The 21,893-nt window shown below is 46.5% G+C and overlaps 3 protein-coding genes across 5 annotated transcripts in view; all 3 read left to right on the top strand.

Annotated features, from left to right (window-relative positions):
• LOC120904712 (serine-rich adhesin for platelets) overlaps positions 1-4,730 on the top strand; it is a 188,683-nt gene extending 183,953 nt beyond the window's left edge. For both annotated transcript variants that reach the window (XM_040314946.1, XM_040314945.1), the window contains 4 exons: positions 104-273; positions 1,154-1,443; positions 1,512-2,222; positions 2,303-4,730. In XM_040314946.1, coding sequence (XP_040170880.1) covers positions 104-273; positions 1,154-1,443; positions 1,512-2,222; positions 2,303-2,669 — 1,538 coding nt within the window. In that variant the 3' untranslated portion in view covers positions 2,670-4,730. The remainder of the gene's footprint in view (positions 1-103; positions 274-1,153; positions 1,444-1,511; positions 2,223-2,302) is intronic.
• A 1,618-nt stretch (positions 4,731-6,348) lies between these two features.
• LOC120902961 lies at positions 6,349-14,535 on the top strand. Of its 2 annotated transcripts, none has more exons than XM_040312069.1 (4): positions 6,349-6,814; positions 13,463-13,712; positions 13,795-13,928; positions 14,001-14,535. In XM_040312069.1, the coding sequence occupies exons 1-4, from the start codon at positions 6,703-6,705 to the stop codon at positions 14,303-14,305; spliced, it is 801 nt and encodes a 266-aa protein (XP_040168003.1). In that variant the 5' UTR covers positions 6,349-6,702; the 3' UTR covers positions 14,306-14,535. The 2 variants fall into 2 exon arrangements, with proteins under 2 accessions (XP_040168003.1, XP_040168005.1); XM_040312071.1 differs by lacking the exon at positions 6,349-6,814 and adding an exon at positions 12,565-12,881.
• A 2,381-nt stretch (positions 14,536-16,916) lies between these two features.
• On the top strand, positions 16,917-21,271 carry LOC120903005 (protein takeout-like). Its single transcript, XM_040312166.1, has 4 exons — positions 16,917-17,341; positions 20,079-20,316; positions 20,420-20,553; positions 20,655-21,271. Exons 1-4 carry the CDS (start codon positions 17,266-17,268, stop codon positions 20,954-20,956), a joined length of 750 nt encoding a protein of 249 aa, XP_040168100.1. The 5' UTR covers positions 16,917-17,265; the 3' UTR covers positions 20,957-21,271.
• The last annotated feature ends 622 nt before the right edge of the window (positions 21,272-21,893 follow it).

Raw genomic sequence — 21,893 nt, 5'->3', positions numbered from 1 at the left:
GGTACTACACCACTGTGCCCAATTGCGGCTCTCAGGCTCCTCCCTCTGCAGCAGGCTGTGTTTTTCTAATAACCGCCAAAACTCCGTTTATTCCAACAAACAGATACAATCGTCTGCTGGGAAGGGCTACTGAACTGGAGCGAGCGGCGCGTCATCAGCAACCAGTTCCTGGACGATATACGCGCGCTGAAGGACGTCCTGGAGGAGCTGGGCAGCAAGACGTTCAACATCTGCTCGGAGTCGCACATCCAGCTGGCGATCGATCAACTGAAGGTATGTATGAGGGACATGAATTAATTAGAAGTGTTAGCTAAATCACGCGCCATTAGCTCGGCGCGTTAATTAGGCAGAAGAAAAGCGCATTGTGCACACACCGAGCAAGCGAGTAGAAAGTGAAGCTGTTAGCGCAGCGCATGCGCAACGGTTTGCTCATTTTGCGCAAAACAAAGTGAACGTGATCGGTACCGTACACAACACAGCACACACACATCAGTGCTGTAGTAGTAGGCGGAGGCGGTTGTGCATTTAATGGATCATCAAAATAAACGATGATCGAATGGGGCGAAGTCGACGCCAATTACTCGTTGCAGCTTGCAAGTAATTATAAAATACCGTATATTAAACAGCGTCCGTCCGGCCAGCGATCTTACCTCTCGATGTCGTATTGCTGTTTGTGTGTGTGTGTGTGTGTGTGTGATGTACATGCTCTACCACGTGGAAATCCACGTGTTGTTGCGTACGGTACGTTTTGAGCGCGATTTTTCGTCCGAGGTGAGGAAGGAGAACGATCATTACTGGTGCGTGTGTGCTTTAGATAAGATGATCTTCACGCGATAAAGCGTGCCGGTGACGGCATTTTCGTTGAAAACTACTAAAGTTGCTTTAAGGGAGTTGTTATTCCTCTCACACGCATTCGTAGGGCTGTGACGTACGTCAACACACCGTTTGCGCTGATGCGCATCAAAGCGGAACGATGGAACTTGATGTTGAAAGTGTTTGTACAAATGCTGAAGGTTTTTCGACGTCATCGTGTAACATAATCACAACCCCAAAATGTGTGACTTTTAGAGCCAAACTTCTTCCAACTATGTGTCCTTGGCTGTGTTTAAATGGGTTTTAACTCTCTCTCTCTCCCCCTCTTCTCACGTCACAGAATGAGCACAAAGTTCTGCAGAACCAACGGCCAAAGATGCTCACGCTGAACGCAACCGTACACAACTGGGTGTCGAACCAGGAGCAGCAGCGCAAGGAGCTGCTCGACCCGTCCGTCGACGCCCGGCTGGAGCAGCTGGAACGGGACAAGAACTTTGACCGCTGCATTGGGGGCCACTGTGGCGAATGCTACGACTGTCTGAACGATATCCGCCTGGATACGTCGGTCAATCGCGAGCTGAAGTATGGCATCACCACCCTATACAGTACCTGGGATGAGGCGGAAGTGCGGTAAGTCATTAGGGAAGATTACCCCCAAAAACAAGTCACTCACTGTTTTGTCTCTTTCTTCCTTCCAGACTAAGAAACCGCATCGAAAACCTGACCACCTCCATGATGACGTGGAAGCAGCTGGAGGATGGTTTGAGCGATTTCCGCAACACGCTGGACCGGGACCGGGGAAAACTTCAAGGCATTGAAGGCGCCCTCCAGAGTGGCGGCGGCACTACCGAGGAGATTGTGAACAGTGTGAAGGAGGTCGTGAAGGCACTGTCGGAAAAGGTGGATCCACTCTTCCAGCAGCAGCAGCAACAGAACGGTGCTATCGAGTCGTCCGGAGCGTTTCAGCAGCAGCTGCAGCAGCTAGAGTCACCTCAGGAGAACCTGCAGCAGCTGCTGGTGCCGGCGCTACCGGCCTGCGTTAAGCTCTCGTCGAACGGTTCCCTGTCTGACAGTGGCATTTCCGACGGTGGCGGCATGTCTGACGGCAGCCTGTCGGAGCGCGAGCGGCGGCTGAACGCGCTCAAGCGGCTGGTGAAGCAGCTCGAGGTAGCGCTCGCCCCCGGCAGTGACGCGATGCAGACGATCACGAAGCGGCTGGAAATGGCGGAGCACGATTTGCGCTCGCTGCAGAGCACGTGCCGCAAGATCATCATGAGCGAGAAGAACCAGCAGGAGCAGCGGCTGCAGGCAAAGCAGCAGGACCGTCCGGCGGGCCGGGATTCGGCCGACGGGAACAACAACAATAACAATGCGGCGGTGAAGAACAAGAACAAGAAATCACCCTCGCGGTAAGTAGCGGTGCACTTTTTTGGAGTTGTTTTGTCAATTTATAATGAAAATCTATCTTTTTTATTATCCAAAATTACAGCAAGAAGCATCGAAATGGTGGACAGAACCGCAGTCAGTCAAACACTTCCGCCGAAGCGACGGAAAACGAAGACGACGAGCACTTGCTGCAGCAGCAGAAGCAGCAGCAGGAGGAGCTGCAGCGCGAGCATCTGCTGGCGATGCAGAAAACGGGCCAGCTCGGCATTGTGCAGACGACCAAGATGAAGCTGTCGCAGAACCGGTGGGTGTGGCGCATCACCAAGATCGCCGTGCCCGTCCAGCTGGCCCTGGTGCTGGTGATGTGTGCCGCCTGCTTCTTCGAGCCGCACTGCTGCGACGCGCTCAACACCTACTCGATGAGCCTGACGCCCCAGCTGCGCTACATGAAGGGACCACCGCCGATTTAGCGTGGGAGCAAAATTGGGGTGAACATCCGCGGCAATAGCCCACCGTATGACGGTTGCACCAGAGAGGGGTGTTCGCACCAGGGGGGGAGGGGCTGTCAGGAGAGAGTGCGATTTTAAGTAATTGGATAGATTTTTTATATCCTGGAGATATAACACGCGCGCGCCTGGTTGTTAAGTTACTATAGTACTACACCTGCCTCTCCCCTAGACCTGGGAGAGGGCAAACATAAACCTAGGGAACCAGGGTTCACAAACCCTTCCTTCGCTTCCCCCGGGGGAAGCATTGTGGTGTATAATCTTACTCTTTAATATTTTGTTTCTGCAATTTCGTTCTTCCTAACGTTCATAGTCTTGTCATCGTTTTGTGCGTAAGTTTACGCTATACGTATTTACACATATTTACACGTATGCATATTTTTTGTTGTACAGGAAAGTATGCCAATCTTAGTATTTTAATTTGTTTTTCTTCTTCATTTTTCTCTCCCTTTACTTTACCCTATTCCCTACTTAGAGCTTATATTTATTAGAGCGTTTAGCTTCGAATCAAATGTACAATACTATTCGACCGCAGCACACGGGGTCGGTTCGTTTAGTGATGTTATTTAATCGTAAGCGCATCGTGTAAGAGAGCAATTTAGTATGCATTAATGAACCTTATTTTTTTCGATTTTTGAATTAGATTATCAGTCGGCCGTTATTAGCCGACGATTCGAATTGTAAGTTTTCGTTTCAATCGTGTTCTATACTTTCAATTACCAATACAAAGATAGCTACGAACGTTAGTGTGGCTTCATCTTCCGCTACTTGTTATTTGTACCGAGATAAGAACCTACTAACAGTTTAAATTGTAAGTTTACCTCTAACGGAAGCAAAACAAAACCCCCTTAAACTTAAAAGCTACGAAGCCGCAGGTTATAGCATACTTAACAAACAGCAACGAATCATACAAAAACCATACAGTGCCTTGTAACAGCAGAAGCGAACGTTACGGTTGCAATGCATAAAGGTGCGTTGATTCTCTACCCCCAAAAATTGCGCCTGCCAACAGCAACAACTCAGCAAAAGACTGTTTTTGTAGCGAATAGGTGAGTGGTGCTGCTGCTGCTGCTGTTGGTTTGGCTTTCCATCTCCAGTGATAATAGCAGTTCCATTAAAACCGAAAAAAAAGTAGTTAGAGAAGAGAGAAGATGGATAAAGAAACAAAAACAACTGTGTGTGTACCACACACTGACACGTCGGTTGAGTGTTTTCGTTCGGTCGCTCGCTACTTATTGCCTTCGCGAATTGTAAGATTAATTTTTCCTTTTTTTTGTTGTCTCGGCACTGCGCTGCGCCGAATATTTTGCTCTGTACTTTTATCTTCCCCCTGAGGCATGCGTCCTTAATTTGTATATTTTGTCGAAGTAAAAAAAAACAGTAGAAAAGAAGTGAATTAGGAGGTCACCATAAGCGTGCGGTGTCGAAGTTTCGTGAACATAGGTTTCTTACGTACGCAAACTACCCCACTACTATCTTACCCCGGTGTAATATGTTGTTCGTGGACTAGTTAGTTTACCTTTAGCCTTTTGCGTTCGAGAATTGAGAGGCACGTGGCCTTTACCGTGTCTCATCTTTATTCCGGTTCATTCCTTACTCTTGATTGTTAGTGCACAAAACATAAAAAAACGATGGAAAGCGGAGCTCAAAGCAAGCAAGAAATCCGACAAATAGGAGATAAGGAATTGGATTTGTAAGGATCGCGCCCTGTCGCGCTTACTTCCGGTAATACATACATACATAAGTGTGTGAGATTTGAGGCAAGGCTCAAATGATGTTAGAAGGTTTATATTTTATCGGAACAAGAGCTTAACAGCGAAGAGTGCAATTTTCAATTGTTTCTCGATTTATCTTTCTCTTCCTTCTCCCTTTTGAGTAGGGACGGGACAGGCTCTCGACATGTGCGGGCCGATTGAAAAGAAAGCAAACAAAACCGCAATCGCCAGAACACAAAACCAATATATGCAATAGAGACACGAAACAGCAGAAGGTGGAGAATAAATTTTACATTTTCCTACAATCGAAGATAGATATAGACTTGTGCAACGTTTGGGACGCCGCCGCGGCGATCATGCCGGGCTCGTTCGCCAGCGTGCGTGCGTGCGTAGAGCATTAATATCCGAACGGTCGAAGCTCCAAAAGCTGCTGGTTGCTTCTCTAATCGATTGCAGTCATTATTTCTTTCCAGAACACGAGGTAAGCTGTACACACAGTGACGTCATTTCGGGATCGTTTTTGGGGGCGCTGCGGAATTCGCGAACGAGGAAACGAAACCATCGAGCGCGCAGATCATTAGAAGTTTTGTACGCGCAGAACGATCGAAATCATCCATTGGTGTGTAGCGTTAAAGAGAAGATCACGATTAATAATTGTACCGGTGGCAGGTCTAGAACGATCGCAACTTCTAAGCTTGCTGCTGTTGCAGCAGACCTTGAAATCCTCGGATACTGAAGCGTCATGCTCGACATTGAATTGACCCCCCCCCCCCCCGATCCCCGAAACGAATAGGGCAGATTTTGGCATTAGTTCAATCACATATTCGTGTAAAGTACGCATTCCAAGCATAGTTTAATCTCTTATCTCCTACCACAATTACTGGTCTACTACTGCTTAAAGTAATGGCTTTACATCTTCCCAACAAACACACAACATTCGCACACGCTCCTCCAGCGTTCCAATGATTCTTCCGCTAGCCGGATGTTGTAAGTCCAAGTACGCATAATTACCCACGCTTTGCGCTACCGCGAGTTGATGATGATGGTGGGATGGTGGGGGGACGAGATCGGACGAGTAAGATTGTGCGTGATCCATCCGCGGCACGTGCTGGCACTTAGTCACCTTCTGACGCATGCACAAGCACACGAGTATATTTCATTAATGAACTGTCTATTCTTCCCCCATATGGGTGCCGCTCGATGCTACAGCCGCGAATCTAGAGCATGTACAGGCATCCCTCATGAGAGCATGATAGGTGGTTGATGCCAATTGGTAACTATAATTCACTGAAATGATCTCCATCCTCCTCACTGGGGATATTAAAATATGCATTGTTTCTCCGTACTTGTAAGACTTTTTCAGCAAGGGATTCCTAAAATCCGGAATATGCGAAAAAAAGTGGATTGCAATTAATGCACCACTAGCCTCAAATTAACCCGCGCGTTAGGATGGGAAACGGGTGTGCAAACAATGTGTTGCAGGTGCAATTACACGACCTAAATGACCACTAATTGCGAACGTGCTATGGTGGTGTTAAAGGGGGGAGATGAGAGGCGTTTTGGTAGAAGATCCTCGCGTGTTACGCAAGCTGGAAGCGTTCTCGGGCAAGGACGACGGAAACTCTTGCCAAAAGACCAGCCTTTAAAAAGAGACCCGTTAAATCCGAGTCCTTAACCAGCGCTGAGCAAAGTGGCGCAAAGCTTCTTCGTTCGCTCGCTCCCGACGGTTGGCAGGAATCTTGAAAATGGCAAATGATTACGATGCACGCAACCATTTTGTAGGCGAGTTCCTTTGCACCACTTAACCTAACGCCCCACACCCCTAGGCACCCATTTGTCCCTCGCCACCTAGTCTCGGAGGCGGCGGCAGCAGCAACCAAACCCGGGGCCGGGGCAGTACACTATAGATAAATAGAGTAGTGAACCGGTACGGTGGCGTTAGTAGCTGCTCAGAACTTCACCAGTGCTGTTCTAAGGTTCGCTTGCGCCCACCAAGTATTTGTTTTCTTCTTCCCTGTTCGAGACCCTCCCCACCCCAGCTAGTAGCAACAGCAGTAGTTGCCGCCAGCGTTTTATTAGGTGTTGCAAGTGTCGCAGCTTCTTTCTAAGCACTACCTCAGCATTACTAGCACTCACACACCCTCCGTGCGCGTCTCCGGCCGTCCTTGGTGGCTCTTCAAGTGCGTGCGTGCGTGTGTTTGCTAGGCCAAGTTCAAACTAGCTCCAACTGCTGCCACCGGCACACCAAAGTCGCACCGCGAAGGATCTTGCGGAGGATCGGAATGAGAGCGATGACAACGGACAAGGCCGCCGCCAGCGTGGATCGGCTGCTGACAGTCGGCTACGTACTGGTCAGTGTCGGGGCCATGATCACCCTCGTCGGTGCCGGTTTGCGTGAGTATCGTTCCGTTTTTCTTTATTTCTCTCGGTGCTGGGTGACATTTTTATTGATGATTTATTTAACTTTCCTAGCGCTGGCTCGATAAATGCTACTCTTTAATGTTGGATTAACAATAATGAGGGTTAAATGGTTACGTATCTATTATTACTAACCTCTTGCATCACTTGCTGCGGGGAGGGGGAGTGATCATCGAGCAAGATGTTCCACTTCTGACGCATTCTAACCGTCACCAGTCTGTACCTTTGACCCTAGTTTTACCGGTTTGCTCGCGCAAGTGCCTTCAACAATTGGCACTGATTACTCGGTACTGCGTTTGCTTATCGGTGGGCCGGGTGTTAATTACAGTGCGCGTCTGATTGCGGTTAAACAGAGCCACTCGCGGGGTGGTATCATTTATCAACGGTCGGTACATCCCATAATTGCTCCAGTCTGGTGACTTCGCCGGGAGCGTTGATGAGGATTAATGGGGTAATATAATAAGGCAGTAAGCGCCCTACCGGGGGGGGAGTCTTTCATATAATGTATTGGGTATTAGTTACATGTTCGATTAGATCACTTGTCCTGGCATCAAAATTGTGTTACATGGAAAGCAAAGAATATGTATTTATATTCAATCCTAGTCACGGCACCAATATACATACATGTAGAACATTGGCAATTACAGGAAACCAACGGTTTTTTTAAAACATTTTTGTATGCATAAGAGTTTCCCAACATTGCATTGGATTTAAACTCATTGAATATTAAACAGTCAATAATGTGTGGGATAAATTATAAACTACGTAAAAAAATTTAAATTCCTCTAACTTTCCCAGTATCCTAAGGATTCTTTTAGAAGCAATGTATACATCACTCTTGATCACATCAATCTCTGGGGCCGGTCTGGTGGTACAGTCATCAACTCGTACGACGTAACAACATGCCCGTCATGGGTTCAAGTCCCGAATAGACCGTGCCCCCATACGTAGGACTGACTATCCTGCTATGGTAAAAACAAGTCACTGAAAGCCAAGCTCACTTCACTATAGTGGGTACAGGTAGCGGTTGTTGTGCCAAAGAAGAAGAAGTATACATCACTCTTCACCATCCAACTCATTCTATTTAACATTACATCCTTTCCAACAAAGCATTTGACTTCTAGTTACTGCACCAGGTGAAATTCTTCGAGTTGCATAATTTTAATTTCTGGTCACGGCACCAATCTCCATGCAAAATCATTGCACAATTGTCATTGAAGTCAAAGAATATTTAGTATTTGTTGAAACTTTGTATCATTTGGTTTACAGGCGCATTATAGAAATGTGCAGATTTTGAGAACGTAGGTCTTAACAGCTCACGTGACCTGAGGGGTTGCTCTGGAGCATAGCGAGTCTCCGCTGATTATCTTCGCGACAAAAGTAGCCTATAATGTCATGTTGTCTATGTTCTAAGGTTTGCAGACCAAAAAGCATGCACCGTGTCAGGTAATCTAATTGTTGTCATGATGCCCATTGTAATCGGTATATTGCTATTCTGGAGAATATGATTTTGTATGCTTTCTATCCCAGCCATCCATACCTGACAGTATGCAGAACTGAAAAGAACTGAGTTAGACTCTAAGATGGATCTTTTATCTATTGGATCTTTTCTCCCAAGAGTTGGCCTGATTACAAGTCCTAGCATCATTTTGGTTTTGGTTATTATAGAGTGGTAGGGCTCGCGAAAGAGGATAGTGGTGAATCAAGGATCACACCAAGTTCACTGACTGATGACACGCGAGACAACTTTTAACTGTGTAATTTAGTAACAAAAGTTTAAAGAGTTTCGTTTCTTGCTGAATGTAAGAGCCTTTGTTAGTTTGCCAAACACCTGAAGTGCTGAATAGGTTAAGATTGAGCTCTGGATTACGAAACAATCATCAAGTGATAACTGATAACTGAACACAGTTTAATCTCATCAGCATATATGTAGTAGTACAGAATGTTTTGGGAGGATAAGAGTCACCTCGTTTATGTAGCGTGTAAATAACAGCGGCCTCAAGTTACTGCCTTGGGGAGCTCTTGAAGAATTTGTTAATGATTCCGAAATGACGTGCCCTATTCTTACAGAATACATTATGTCCGTCAGGTTGGTAGAAATCATAATCATTCAATGACATGTGGTGATATAACACTATATCGTCTACTTTTGTCATCGGAAATACAACAGCACCTTCTTCACCTCACCGTGATCCGTTTTCTGTGTCCCCTACCATCTCCTTCCCCCCTTTTCAAATACGGGCAAATGAATGTCAGCTCCATTACAGCCAGCCCGGTCACACTGACTGACCCCCGTCACTGACAGATTAATGTGGATAATTTCTTATCCCACAAGATCCGCATCGAACTGCGAACGATATGCATACGCCCCATGCCTAATCAGACGGTAGAAGTATCGCGTGCGCTTTCCCGCTCCTTTGCTCATCATCTTTATCAGCTCTAATTCAGCCCAACCCCCTCCCAACGATGGGGATAATAAAAATGCACAATTTGTGGTTTTGTGTGCAGGAGGGGACTGGGCTTGAGCTGGTGGGTCATCAAGAACGGCAATCGCGTAATCGGATGAATGCATATTATCGATAGCTGCTACGTCCACACAATGCTATGTTTTACACAGCGGGCTACCTAACAAGCGCTCTGTAGGCTTCCCAAGCATGATTTGGTGCAGGCGTGATTATCGTCGTTGTTGCTTATACGTTTATATTTACTATTCTAGGGCCGTGGAGGGATCATTTTTGCATTTACTAAACCAAACATTAGGTAGCGAGGGGAAGAAGGGAACATCATCATCAGCCCAACCTGCTGTTTGCCTCATCATTGTTATTCGCGATCGCTTGGCCAAGGGGGCTAGGGCGCGCTGTGAAATTGTGTTTTGGGCCAGCAAAGTGCAAGTGAGTGTGTTAGTTTTTCCACTCTCTTTCGCTCGCTCGCAAAACGGAGTGAGAGTGAATGAGGCGCGATTTTGATCGTGATCTTGGCGCTAGAGTTTTCACACGGTGTGTGTGTGTGTGTGTGTGTGTGAGGGGCGGTTGGCTGCAGGCAGTTCCTGGTTCGATAAAACATGCGCGCTCCCTCGCCTAATTGGTACGTCGATAGAATAGAATCGATGTTACACTCAATATGGATTCTTATACACTAAAGGGAAGCTGTGTGCAATCAGTAGCGTTGTATACAGGAACAAAAGTATGTTACAGTTCGATTGTTTGTTTTAAAACATTAATTAACTCTGCTGTTTGCTTGCGATGGACGTAACCTTATCCGGTTGGAGCACCGCAAACAATGTTGAAAAAACGTTGAGTTGACGATGCGTGATGTTTTGCAAACCGTACGATCGTACAAAGCAGCGGACGACACTATTCTCATTCTAAGGAAGAGGACGTACAAGTCAATGCCAACGACACCGCTCAAGCACGTCGTCGCACACATCACACATCACGTTAGAAAAATGTGTAACAACGGAAACGGTGATCATATTTTAAAAGCAGCCAACGATCACATTCAGCTAACAATATTGCTGCAGCAACAGAGAAATAAACAAGATATCAGAACATTGCTCATGTAAGTGCGCGATAAGTAACACACTTAAGAATCACTTGACAACATCACATGAGCGAGTAACATGATAAAAATGGATGTTTTCTTTATTAATGATACAAAAACCACATAGATCTGCTTTTTCTTCTACCGCACCTGTCGGCCGTGCACAGAAACTAGTTTGAGCTCTCGAAACAGGCATGCGAAACTAGTTACAAGTACAATCTAAGCTGCCAGCCTGTTTCGTGGCTGGATAATCTGCAATGCGAAACTAATCGGCTAATCGGCGTGGCGGGAAATACTTCTCTACCCTTCCTCGTTTCAGTGCTAGTTCAGTACCCTGTCACCTGTCACTACCTAAGTAGTTGTATGAGAAGGTCGGGAATTTACTCACTGATTATGCTATAAACTGGTTGCAATATCTGGATGAATTCATAAACGGAAAGTAATTCCCCATGGAGCAGCAGTGTTTTTTTAGATTAGGCTTCGAGTGTAGCCGAATGCATTCCGTTATAAATTCCAAGCCAGAGAAGAGTAGCAAAAGGAGAGCACACAAACAAGAGCAAACAAACACAAAAACACAAAAAAAACGCACACGCGGTGTTCGTTTGCTACGGTGGCATTGAAGTCTTTCGTGTGTGTTTTTATATGAATGGTGTGGAGCGCGGTCTGGAGCCTTGTGTGCTCGCAAACAAGTTCGAACCGAAAATCCGAGTCAAGTTCAAGGTGAATCAGGGGTGATTTTCCGACCTGATCGAGGTAAACAGATACAGCTACACAGCCACACACGAACAATGCTCAGAGGGGGAGAATGAAGAGTTCGTTTCCTTTTTCCGCAACACATATTAAATCATTTTGGCAGCTGGGCAGCTTGTTGTGGCAGACACTGCTCGGGTCTGGTGCGTATGATTTGTCTTAAAGCCCGCGCACGCGGCTGGATGGTGGGTGAATATCGTTTTCTTTCTGAGACGCGTCAGCTGCTTTTCCCTTTCCACGCTTTCTTGATTGATGCCCGGAAACAACCGATCGCTCGGTGCACGCTAAACCGTATGCAATGTGCGAAAGGGGGAGCCATCATTGCCATTATTGTAAATAAGAAAAGATATAGCGCTTTTTGACATGCAATTGGCTATCGCTACTGTCCGTTCAGCCCGTTTTGTGGCTTGGCAAAGAGGCACGTGGAGCAAAAAAAAGCAACACCAGCATACGGAACAAAACAATGTACCAACGAATGTGTCAACAAATGCTTGTACCTGGTAAATATGCTCCCTGTGCTGGAAGGTGTGATCTTTTTCCCCACCTATTTAATTGACGACGAGAAAGAAGAAAATTAAATAAAGCTCCTACAAATAAACAGACAGTCAGTTGGTACGCGAGTCGCTCGGCAGTGCGTTCATTCCCTTCTCGGCAAGGGTGTTCTAGACGGTCGTAAAACTGTTCCATTACAAACCGCTAGCTGCTAGCTAATTTGTTCTTCAAACATTGGCGCCGCGATCAGATGAAGAACGTAAAGAGCGGATCGCAAATGGGAGACAGAGGGCCGTTCTTTCTTTCGAAAGCATACCGTTTCGTACGTTTGATAGCATTTTTGAAACAAGGCGAAAAGAACAGCGATCTTCATGTAGGATCAAGCTAAATTTAGATAATCATATTGAAAGTCCAATAATTAAATCGAAAGCTCTTCCTGCGCTTAATGATCTAATGCTGTAACCGGTTACAAACTCAATTCTAACCCAAACGATCACTTTCATTCTACGCTGATCCTCTGCTCAAACTTGCTAATTGCCAACCGGATAAAAGCAACATTCCGACGCCCGAAAAAAAGCAAAGGGACTAAACATGTTTTTGGCTACGTTTTTTTGCGTACCTTCCCAAAGCCAAGCCATTCAAGCGCCAAGTGATAATAGCCTAAGAGAGGGACAGACAGTAAAGGGTGTTGATATGCCGTCCGTAGGTAATCCCTTCGCGAGCGCCACATAAAAATCCCTCATTTCGGGGGGAGGGACAGAACTGCTCGTCTGTGATTCACGCAAATTATGATGTGCTTCACGAGCCTCCGTTTTGGGTGGTGGTGGGGCGGTTGGGGGAAGGCGAAGCGTTAGAATTAAGTAAGCCTACCGCGAGCTCCAATTGTTTGAGCGCGCCCCTTGTCTCGATGTGTCTGCGTGTCTATAAAATGATGCGAACGCGAGAACGATGCGCAACACTCGGTCGGAGTGCGCGTGACGGATAGGTTCTGCGGCAAGCGAACGTGCGGCAAACGGTTTCACAGCGCGGGTGCTTATATACGCTTTTCGGGTTGCCACTTTTCGGCGTGATACGGACGTGTGTGTGATACGTGGTAGAGTAGAAGTTGCTGCTGCTTTTTTGATTGTTTTGTCGCAGATCGAGATTCGCCTTACAGAAACGATGCAGCAACCAGCGTGGAGGAGTAATCGTGCCGCCCAGTCGGTAGCGCTAGCCGCCGTGCTTGTCCTGCTGGCGGTACATTACAGTGGTGCCGTGTTTCGTACGTATCCTTTCCTGATTATTTTACCGACGCCAAAACGACTGGCGGAAGCGAATGAAAAGAAAATTGGGTGCAACACCAATGCTCAACCGTTAGTGTTATATAATCGTCACTTTGTTCAGGCTGAGCGGTATCCCCTTTTCGTCTATACGTGTGCCCTTCGCGCTTGATTAGAAGCGATACGGAACAATCGGAACAAATTGGAGTAAATCGTGTTTGTGGTTGGCCATTGTGTTGCTGGTTGAGGCACGTTCTCAAGCCGTTTGGGGGAATAATTAAGCTCGGGTGTGGTGGAGAAAAAAAAAGTGTACTGAAAGGGGTTTTAAGTGAACTTCAAGTACCTTCAAAAAACAAGTAGCACAGTAGTCTGATAATAGGAAGCGAAATGCGAAATACAGTCTTCCTATGAGAAGTGTTTGTAATCGGAACTCAACTCCGAATTTGCTTCGGCTAGTCGATCGATGTGAAGTTATAAATATTCAACAGGCACATCCAACACTTAAACACCTTAACGGAAGCGAACCGTTTGAAGCAGATTAATCAACCGCTACTCTCTTCAACCCCTTTGTTTTTTGTTTTAGCTACCGTTTTGCGTGCCTGTCCCCGCAACTCGACCGACCTGAACCAGTGCATCATCGAGGTGGTGAACGAGCTGCGACCGCGGCTAGCGACGGGCGACTTTGGCGAAAACTTTACCATCACCTCGCTCGAGCCGATCAAGATCGACCGGCTGACGATCGAGCGGGGCGAAAACTTTAAGGCAAACTTTACCAACTTCCGGATCAGCGGTGCGACGCACGAGAAGACGGGCTTCATCGTGAAGAAGCTAAAGTAGGCGTTGGCGTTGCGATCGGGTTCGTCGCTTGCTAGATCGGGCTAATTGTTTTTTTTTGCTTTTCTTGTTTCGTTTTAGAACCGATATTGACAATCGACAGATAAATGCCACCATCCTGCTGCCGAAGCTGCAGGTCAACTCGAAGTACTCGCTGAAGATGAGCATTCTGGTGCTGCAGATCAATGGCGATGGTGATCTGCAGGTGAATCTGAGTGAGTAACTCTGCTGAAGGAGTTTAGTGTCCAATCGTACTGACCCATACCTTCTCCCCCGAACGACACCAGCCGACACCAAGGTAAGCCTGAAGCTGACGTTCTACACGGAAACGGTCGACGGGGAGGAGTACTTCCGCTTCAATCCGATCAATCTGCGCGTTAAGTTTGGCAAGGCACGGTTCTATCTGAAGAATCTGTTCAACGGCGATCCGACGCTGGAGATGATCGGCAATCAGGCGATCAACGAAAATCCGGACGTGCTGCTGGATGAGGTGAAGGGCGGCATTGAGGAGAATTTGGCCAAACTGTTCACCAAGATTGCGAGCGAGGTGGTCAAGGATGCACTGTTCGAGGAGGTGTTCCCGTGGAGCTAAGGAGGACCCTCCTCAGCGGCAAGTGTGATAAAGGAAGTGGTGGAGTGTAAGGTGGTGATAGACGCAAAAGAAAGGGGGGTCAGATATATTGAGAAACAAAAACAAACACGTGAGCACCAAGCTCGGTATGTTGTGATGTGTGTTTATATTGTGCGGCATTTGAGGTGAAGCGTTAGATTTTGAGGAGAAGCAAAAGATGCAATAAATATGGAGAATCCTTTTTTTTTGTAGTTGGCAGAGTACGTTAAATTTTTGTTTTTGAGAACACAAAGTCAAACTGGAAATACGATCCATGAATTGGTATTAGCAAATTGATGTTTCCAAAATGTTGCTTTTTGTTTTTGATTTTATCAATCTCATCTTGTGTTCCTAGTATATTTTCATTCTTTAATACGTTATTAGTAAGTTGACGGTGAGATGGCCCGATGGTCGATTCGATAGATGCGTTGGCTCCTACAAGACAGGATCGAATCGATTCCCAAGTGAATCATTTACCTATAGCAAGCAATTGACTTATTTATCTGTCTGCGTGATGCTATTGTAATATGTCTCGGAAGCTTGTAATAAAACAGCATTCCTGCGTTTAGGTCGTTCCCCCAAAAATAATAAAAAGAAGAAGACGATTGTATGTATGCTCCTAAAAAGGTCAACCTTTAAAACTGTACTGTTTATTAATTTACGTCTAAATGTGTAACGTCATTACACCAGCTCTTTTGATTGTCCCAAACAATCTGTTCAAAAGAAGCAAACTAACTTCTCTCTATGACAATGAATCGACAGAGGTATCACATCGTTTAATTGCTAAATTGTAAACGTATGCATTCAAGAACAATGCACTCTCTCTGCCCCTAAATGTATGCAACACACGGTTGAACCTTGAATTGGTTTGTGTGTTGGCTAAGTCACTATGGGATTGGCCAAAGTTTTAGGTTTTTAAATGCAATATTTACACTTTTAATGCCTTCTTATCCTCAATTGTCGGAACATAATAATTAACGCCCCTCCCCCTCCAGATTGGCTGTTGTTACTGCTCGTACAACATAGAGTAATGTCATCGGTACCATTACACAAATGTTTTAAGAAACTTATTACATCTTTCAAGATTCCGGCTAAACATTACAACCTCGCCATCGTATACAGTATACATCAATAAAGATGCAATTTGGCTGCTAATAACCTGGCTGCCAGGAGCCATTTGAACGCTTTAACTGCTAATAAACTAGCTTTTAATCTTGCTTTGAATTCGATAATGCTGTTTGAGCAACTGAATTAACATTTTCAGCTTTAGGTTTAGCTTACAGCTTTAGATTTACATTTAAATTAAGCTAAAAAGTTTACATTATTTTTAATACACAGCCGTTCGTTTAAAGCTCACCGCCGGCCTGGACAAACACTTACGAACTTTTGGGCTGTAGATAAACCATGAAGAACAACAGCTTTGTTTACCAGCGCCAATCAAAACATTACACATGTACCGGAAAGAGCTTTAAAATGTTAACAATTTGTAGACAGACCACAAACAAACGACGTATTGTTTTTTTGCCAGCTTGGCAATCATTTCCGATCGATTTTGTGTACCGATCAGCTCGATACCATCCACGACACTATACTGCCCACTCCGCCGTGGGGAAAACCCTTATCGGCTTGTCAATTAGTGACAATAAATATCAGTTTACCGTGTCGTGGAGCTTTTCAAAAAGTCGTTTTATCAGGAATGGGTTTTTAAATGTTACAAAAAAATCCAACAAAGCGGGATAAAACCATCCGCAGCACCTTCCCGTACAGGCTAGAAAGTCGCTTTACAGTCGTCGTAAAGAATCTACTCTTGTTTATGCTTGGCAGGATGGCTCAATGCAAAACACAAATTCCTTCACGGCAAGCGCCTGTCCGATCAACCGGCAGCACACCATGTTTGCCTTTCCAATCAACCTCCCGGGCTCCAGCTCCCAAAAATCTTCTTCCCTTTACTTCGACGCTCGTACAATACAAACATCGCCGCGAACATAAACTCCGCGGACTGCGGTGGTGGTTCGGCTAAAAAAAACAAAACAAAACACACTGCGACAACGCCGAATTCTGGCCAACACGACGCAAGACAACGATGATGGCATCAGCAATGGCGTCTCGATCGTTGTTTGGTGCCTAACGCCACTATTTATATTCACCCGCTTTCCAGCCGTTTCCTTCCCTCCGCCGGCGGACAAAAGCATACATTCTATCCAGCATGTTTGATATTGAATACTGGTCTCAGGTTTAGAACGAATTGAAGATCACCTTTTCGGAGGTTAAGTCGCCACGTTTTCTTCCTTCTTTGAGCTCAAAACTGCATCCGCGAATGCATCCGCGGAACGGTGCAGCTGGAGTGTGGCAGGCTTAACCACTCGTTGACCTACCCCTCCAACCTGGCGCACACTTGCGGAGGCCGCAAGTAGGCAGCAGTGGCAGCCCGGAACAGGCTCACACCGCCCATCACTCCCCCTCTTGGGTGCGTATGTGTCGTTCGTCGATCGCGATCGTTGCTGTGTGCGTACGTGTGTGTGTGTGTCGCGATCGTTGCGCGCGTCGCGCACGCTCTGGACCACAGTCATCTATAAAAGGTAGCCGCCAGTCGATCATCGGCGATAGTAGCGATCGTTGTGCGTTCGATTTCGCAGCCTGGCACGGTAAAGCAACACACAGCCACGCATTCTCTCGTTCTTCGTCCACCCAACAGGCAGAGGAAAAGTGAGAGTGCGTTCCGTTCTTTGCGGCAGCAAAAAAGAGGACACGGAGTTTGGAATCGAACACGCTGCTACAACGCCAGAGGCTTTCCAAGGATTCTACAGCGCGCAAGTTCACGGTCACGGCGGAGCCAAAAGTGAAGTGCACGTGTGCTGAGTGTACAGATTGAGGAAGTGAGGGTGGAAACAACAGTGAGAAAGAAAGTGAAACCGGAAAGTAAACCAGCCAGCCGCCCAAGCATGCTGCCAACGACGAACCTGGTGTGGATCGCCCTAACGGCGATCGTGTACCTCGGGGGAAGCTTCGCCGCACTCCGTAAGTGTCACAGCTAAGCTTACGAGCCCAGCGTAGAATAGTAATTTTTGTGCCAATTTTCGTGGAAATGTGTGGAATTTTCCTCGCTACGAACAACCACGGTGTAATACGTAACGAGGCTGTAATGCATGTCATTAGCTTCCCCCAGCGATTACGTTACCGTACGGTTGCTTGCGATCTCTGCTCCAGTTTTCCAAAAGCCTCAGCCTGTTCTTCCCACGCTCATGTTTCGTTCGCGGGCGGGATCTGCCTTTTGGGCGGAAATAATTTCACCGTCAGCCATCAGCTTTTCCGACCTGCATTCCTTGTTGGTTTCCTCCGAGGGGTGCATCTGTGGAACTTCTCGATTCCCGTGAAATACGGTGGGAAACCGTCCGTCAGATCGAGAGGGGACTGTGGGGTTGGGAATTGTAATTTAGCAAATGGGATGCGATACGATCGTAAGTGCGCTTCGACTGGAATGGCGATCCTATCGTGGCCGATGTATGTGTGTGTGTGTATGGCTTGTAGCTTGCATAATCGTACGTGGGGAAAATTAACCTCATCTCCGGGTCTTATGTACGATTAGCAGTGAAGTTGCATTAGGAAAATGGTTTAATTGGCCAATGAATTAAAGTGGAATGTTCTGCTAAGCTCAGGGATGAGCGTTGGAACGATTTAGTAAACAATTATTGTCGATGGGATTTATAGATAACTTTAGAGTACAGCGAATTCTGGATCCCGGAAGAAGTGAGATTAAGAGATCTTATAGTAACTTCGCTATAACTAGGACGCCTCTCTAATGCAGTCTTACAAAGAATATTTTTTATCACATTTCAAACCATCTTAAATTTAATATTTTGAACTATTAACTATTAAGTAAAAAGTATTTATTGAAATATTCATCTTTCAGTTTTTGTTACCTCATATCTAGAAACTGATTATAAACGATTATCTTAAATTTAAAGATAATTTTTTTCCTAAAATGTGGTAAAGATTGATGACTTTGGAGAAAAGTAGAACGGGCACGAGAATAATATTAAAAGACAAGTTAGTGATTAACAGCTATAATGAGTAATTGGCCATATTTTCATGCAAAAGTTGCAGCTAATACGTTGTGAAATCAAGAAATATTTCAAGGAATCTTCTAAAACTTATTCTGGAGGCAGCTGGTTAAAAGTCTCCTATTGATAGGCTTTGAATTCTTCCCAATTCTAGGTCTCTTTAACACTAATGTGAGGTACTTGTCCATCTTATACGGCATTGAAGTTGCTCTCTTATCCCTTTTAGAGCTTCTTTTAAGCAGGATTCTCCATAGAAAAGCTGATAAAAGTAAAAATAGGCTACCAAATTGTATAAAAAATAGAACGTCGAATGTTAAAACGTTTTCCACAATCTAAAACGAGTTTATATCTCAAAAATCAAGTTGAACATATATTCCGATATTTTTGGAGCAAAACAATTGAATGGCCTGATTGTGTTTGTACATATGATACCAGAACCTAAAATTAAAACATTCCTTGCAGCATCACACAGCAAATTACCATTCATCTCCAATCAGCTCGTAAGCTTGTAATCAAAAGTGCAATACCGCATGACCGCGCACTTCTAGCCCATTCCACCGCTCACGTGAGCATGAATGCGCAACCAGTAAATACGATTGTAGAAATGATATGTTTACTGCTAGTCCTACTCAAAATCACAACCTCAAGTGTCCTTACGATACGCTTCAGTTAAGTAAGAAGAACACTAAGTGGCTGCACGCGCCAACTGATGCCCTCTCCAAAAACGTGACATTTGACCTCGGGAACCGGACGGGAACTGTAATCGGGAAACCGTGTAGTTAGCGCACCGTGTAATCTACTGGCATAGTGCACCACATTCGGTGCGGTTGAAGGGTCACGCTTGTTTGCAATTTTGCGCCGAGCAAACTGGTTCACCGGTTAATGCCATACCCCAGGGCAGTGCTTGCTAACGGAACTTCTAACGTTTTTCCTGTGGTTTGGTTGTATTGTATCCTCGTACGATGACGCTCAACCGCCCTAGACCGCTCATGATTATTAACCCCGGTTCAGGCTGTAATAGCCCGTGAGGACATACGACCTTGGCCGTAGTGTCGTTTGTCGCGTCATTTGCGCGTACGTTCCGGTTGTGGTTCTGTTCTGCCTCCGACTAATTGAGGCGTGTACACTAAAACCAGAAGAGGCCGTTTAATTGTTGCCCGATTAACCCGGGCCTGTGGCGTGTGGTCCGAGGAGTCTCTCTCTCTCTCTCTCTCTCTCTCTCTCTCTCTCTCTTTCTCTCTCCATCCCGATCGACACAATTGTTTGAACAATCTTACGCGCTTACCTTGCGCCGTGCGTATGAGTCACGTGTCTCCGATTAGACCGTGGCGTTCAGCAATGCAGTCCAAAACCCGAGTGATGTGTTGAATTTCCGCGCACGCACGCACAGTTATGTCGCCTTTTGTTTGAAAAAAAAATGCATTACATCAAACGCTGCAGAACCTTCTAGTATGATCAGTGTGTGTGTGAGTAGCAGCTTGTTAATATTCCCGACAAGTAGCCCCGTATTGATTGAACGGTGGCCTCTCCCCACGAAAGCGTCTTTGTGCACTTGACATTGAGCGCGGTTTGACAGTGCACAGTCTCTTCGGTGGGCTGGAACTGCCCTACCCACACCCGTTTCCGGTCATCAAGTGCGACGATGATTTAATAGCCCCCCCGTTTCCCCTTTTCTTTCTTTATCACCGCTCCAGCGTCCTCCATCAAGGTGTGCTCGAGGAACGATCCCGAGCTGAGCCGGTGCGTGATCGAGGCGGTGAACGATCTGCGGCCCCGGCTGGCCACCGGCAAAATTTCCGACCAGTTCCAAATTCCACCGCTGGAACCGCTCGCCCTCGCGACGGTCAATATGGACCGGGGGGCCGAGCTGAAGGCCACCTTCAGCGAGCTGCTCGTGTCGGGGCCGAGCAAGTTCAAGATCGACAACTTGAAGTAAGTGAAGCCCGTTGGGGCGGCGTTGTTTGGTGCTGATTAGATGCTTACCTCTCTTTCTCTCTCTCTGTCTTTTCTCTCTTCACGAACAACAAACCAAAAGGGTCAACATCGAGAAGCTGATCTTCGACTTTAACATCTTCCTGCCGAAGCTGTCCTTCAAGGGAAAGTACGATCTGAAGATTAAGCTGCTGCTGCTTAACATTGCCGGCGTTGGCGACCTTTCCGGAGTGATCGGTATGTGGGAAGCCAGCTCTAGAACGTTCTACTTCTTCTCGATCTTTGCTCACACTGCTTTCCTTTCCCTTTTTTTTGTCCGCCCCCACTCCTACACACAGAAAACAACCAGGCACGGGTGAAGCTGCTGTGCGAAAAGTACGCCAAGGACGGCAAGGAGTACGTGCGCGTGAAGAAGCTGGTGGTGCGCATCCAGATCGAGAAGGGGCGGTTCGACATGAAGGACCTGTTCCGGGGTGATCCCGTCCTCAGCCAGGCCGGCAACCAGTTTATCAACGAAAACTCGCGCCTCTTCCTGGACGAGCTGACGCCCGGGCTGGAGCGCAGCCTGTCGGACACGTTCAAGGCGACCGCGAACGAGATCATGCAGCAGGCGACGTTCGACGAGATCTTCCCTGCGTAAGTTTCTGCATTGCATTGTGTGTCTGTTGGTTTGTGTCGTCCTGGGAAGGAGAAGGAGTGAGATGATCTGTGATTCTGGTGCGTACGAGATGTCGCATCTTGGTTGGAGGCTGCGTACACACAAAAAAGCGCAGCGTTTTACGCGTTTAAAAATGTACCTTTTTGTCTAGGTCTGTAGCTCTAGTAAGACACGGTGTAACCCGTGTGTCTGTGTCTGTAGTACGGTACTCAATTACTGGGAGGGTAATAAGTAATAAAAACACAATGGTTGTTTTACAATAAAGCTTAGTGGACGCTCGGAAGCGGAAGTATAGCACGCAAGACTGATGATCGGGTGTCAACGGGCGCATCAAGTGAACGTCCGAAACGTCGTTTCACCCCCGGAGTTAGCTAGATGATGACAGGCAGCGGCAAGGGGGGGCAATCTTTTCATCACAGGCTCACATGTGTTGTCTGCCGTTCTTTGGCAGTGCGGCCCGTGCACTTCCGTGTGATCCGTTCCTCTGTTCGCTGGATGACGGAGCAATAAGCTCAATTATGTCGGATGGCGCCTCATAATCTCGGAGAAGGATCGAGACGGTAAGAACTCTTTCCAACACGCAATACCGGCTTGTATGAGCAGGTGGAACTCAGAGGGTTTGAGGAATGGTGATGGAACCACTTAGCACCACTCGATCGATATGGATGTGCAGGGGGTAGGCAATAATTACATTGATCTAGCCGTACCGACAACAGCAACAAAAGCAACGGCAAAAAAACACATCATAATAATGCTCACTTATTCGCTTTCATTATACGCTCGGATACGCCGCTACAGGCGGCCCTATGATGAGAATTTCTCACCCGCTTGGGGCGGTAAGTGGGCCAGGCTTATCCTATAAAGTACTCACTTCTCTTTGAGCTTCTCAGACGTGCCCCGGCCGAACATAAAAGAGTGA

Source organism: Anopheles arabiensis, chromosome 3, assembly GCF_016920715.1.
Source record: "Anopheles arabiensis isolate DONGOLA chromosome 3, AaraD3, whole genome shotgun sequence".
Classification (NCBI taxonomy): domain Eukaryota; kingdom Metazoa; phylum Arthropoda; class Insecta; order Diptera; family Culicidae; genus Anopheles; species Anopheles arabiensis.
The sequence above is the reverse complement of the archived record's forward strand: the minus strand, read 5'-3'. Positions and strand labels throughout refer to the sequence as shown.

Excerpts from the sequence above, each read along its gene's own strand:
- LOC120902961 (XM_040312069.1), top strand. The coding sequence starts at position 6,703 with ATGAGAGCGATGACAACGGACAAGGCCGCCGCCAGCGTGGATCGGCTG. Across the intron at positions 6,815-13,462 it reads CCTCGTCGGTGCCGGTTTGC|CTACCGTTTTGCGTGCCTGT; the intron begins GTGAGTATCGTT and ends TTTTTGTTTTAG. Across the intron at positions 13,929-14,000 it reads TGATCTGCAGGTGAATCTGA|CCGACACCAAGGTAAGCCTG; the intron begins GTGAGTAACTCT and ends GAACGACACCAG.
- LOC120903005 (XM_040312166.1), top strand. The coding sequence starts at position 17,266 with ATGCTGCCAACGACGAACCTGGTGTGGATCGCCCTAACGGCGATCGTG. Across the intron at positions 17,342-20,078 it reads GGGAAGCTTCGCCGCACTCC|CGTCCTCCATCAAGGTGTGC; the intron begins GTAAGTGTCACA and ends TCACCGCTCCAG. Across the intron at positions 20,554-20,654 it reads CGACCTTTCCGGAGTGATCG|AAAACAACCAGGCACGGGTG; the intron begins GTATGTGGGAAG and ends TCCTACACACAG.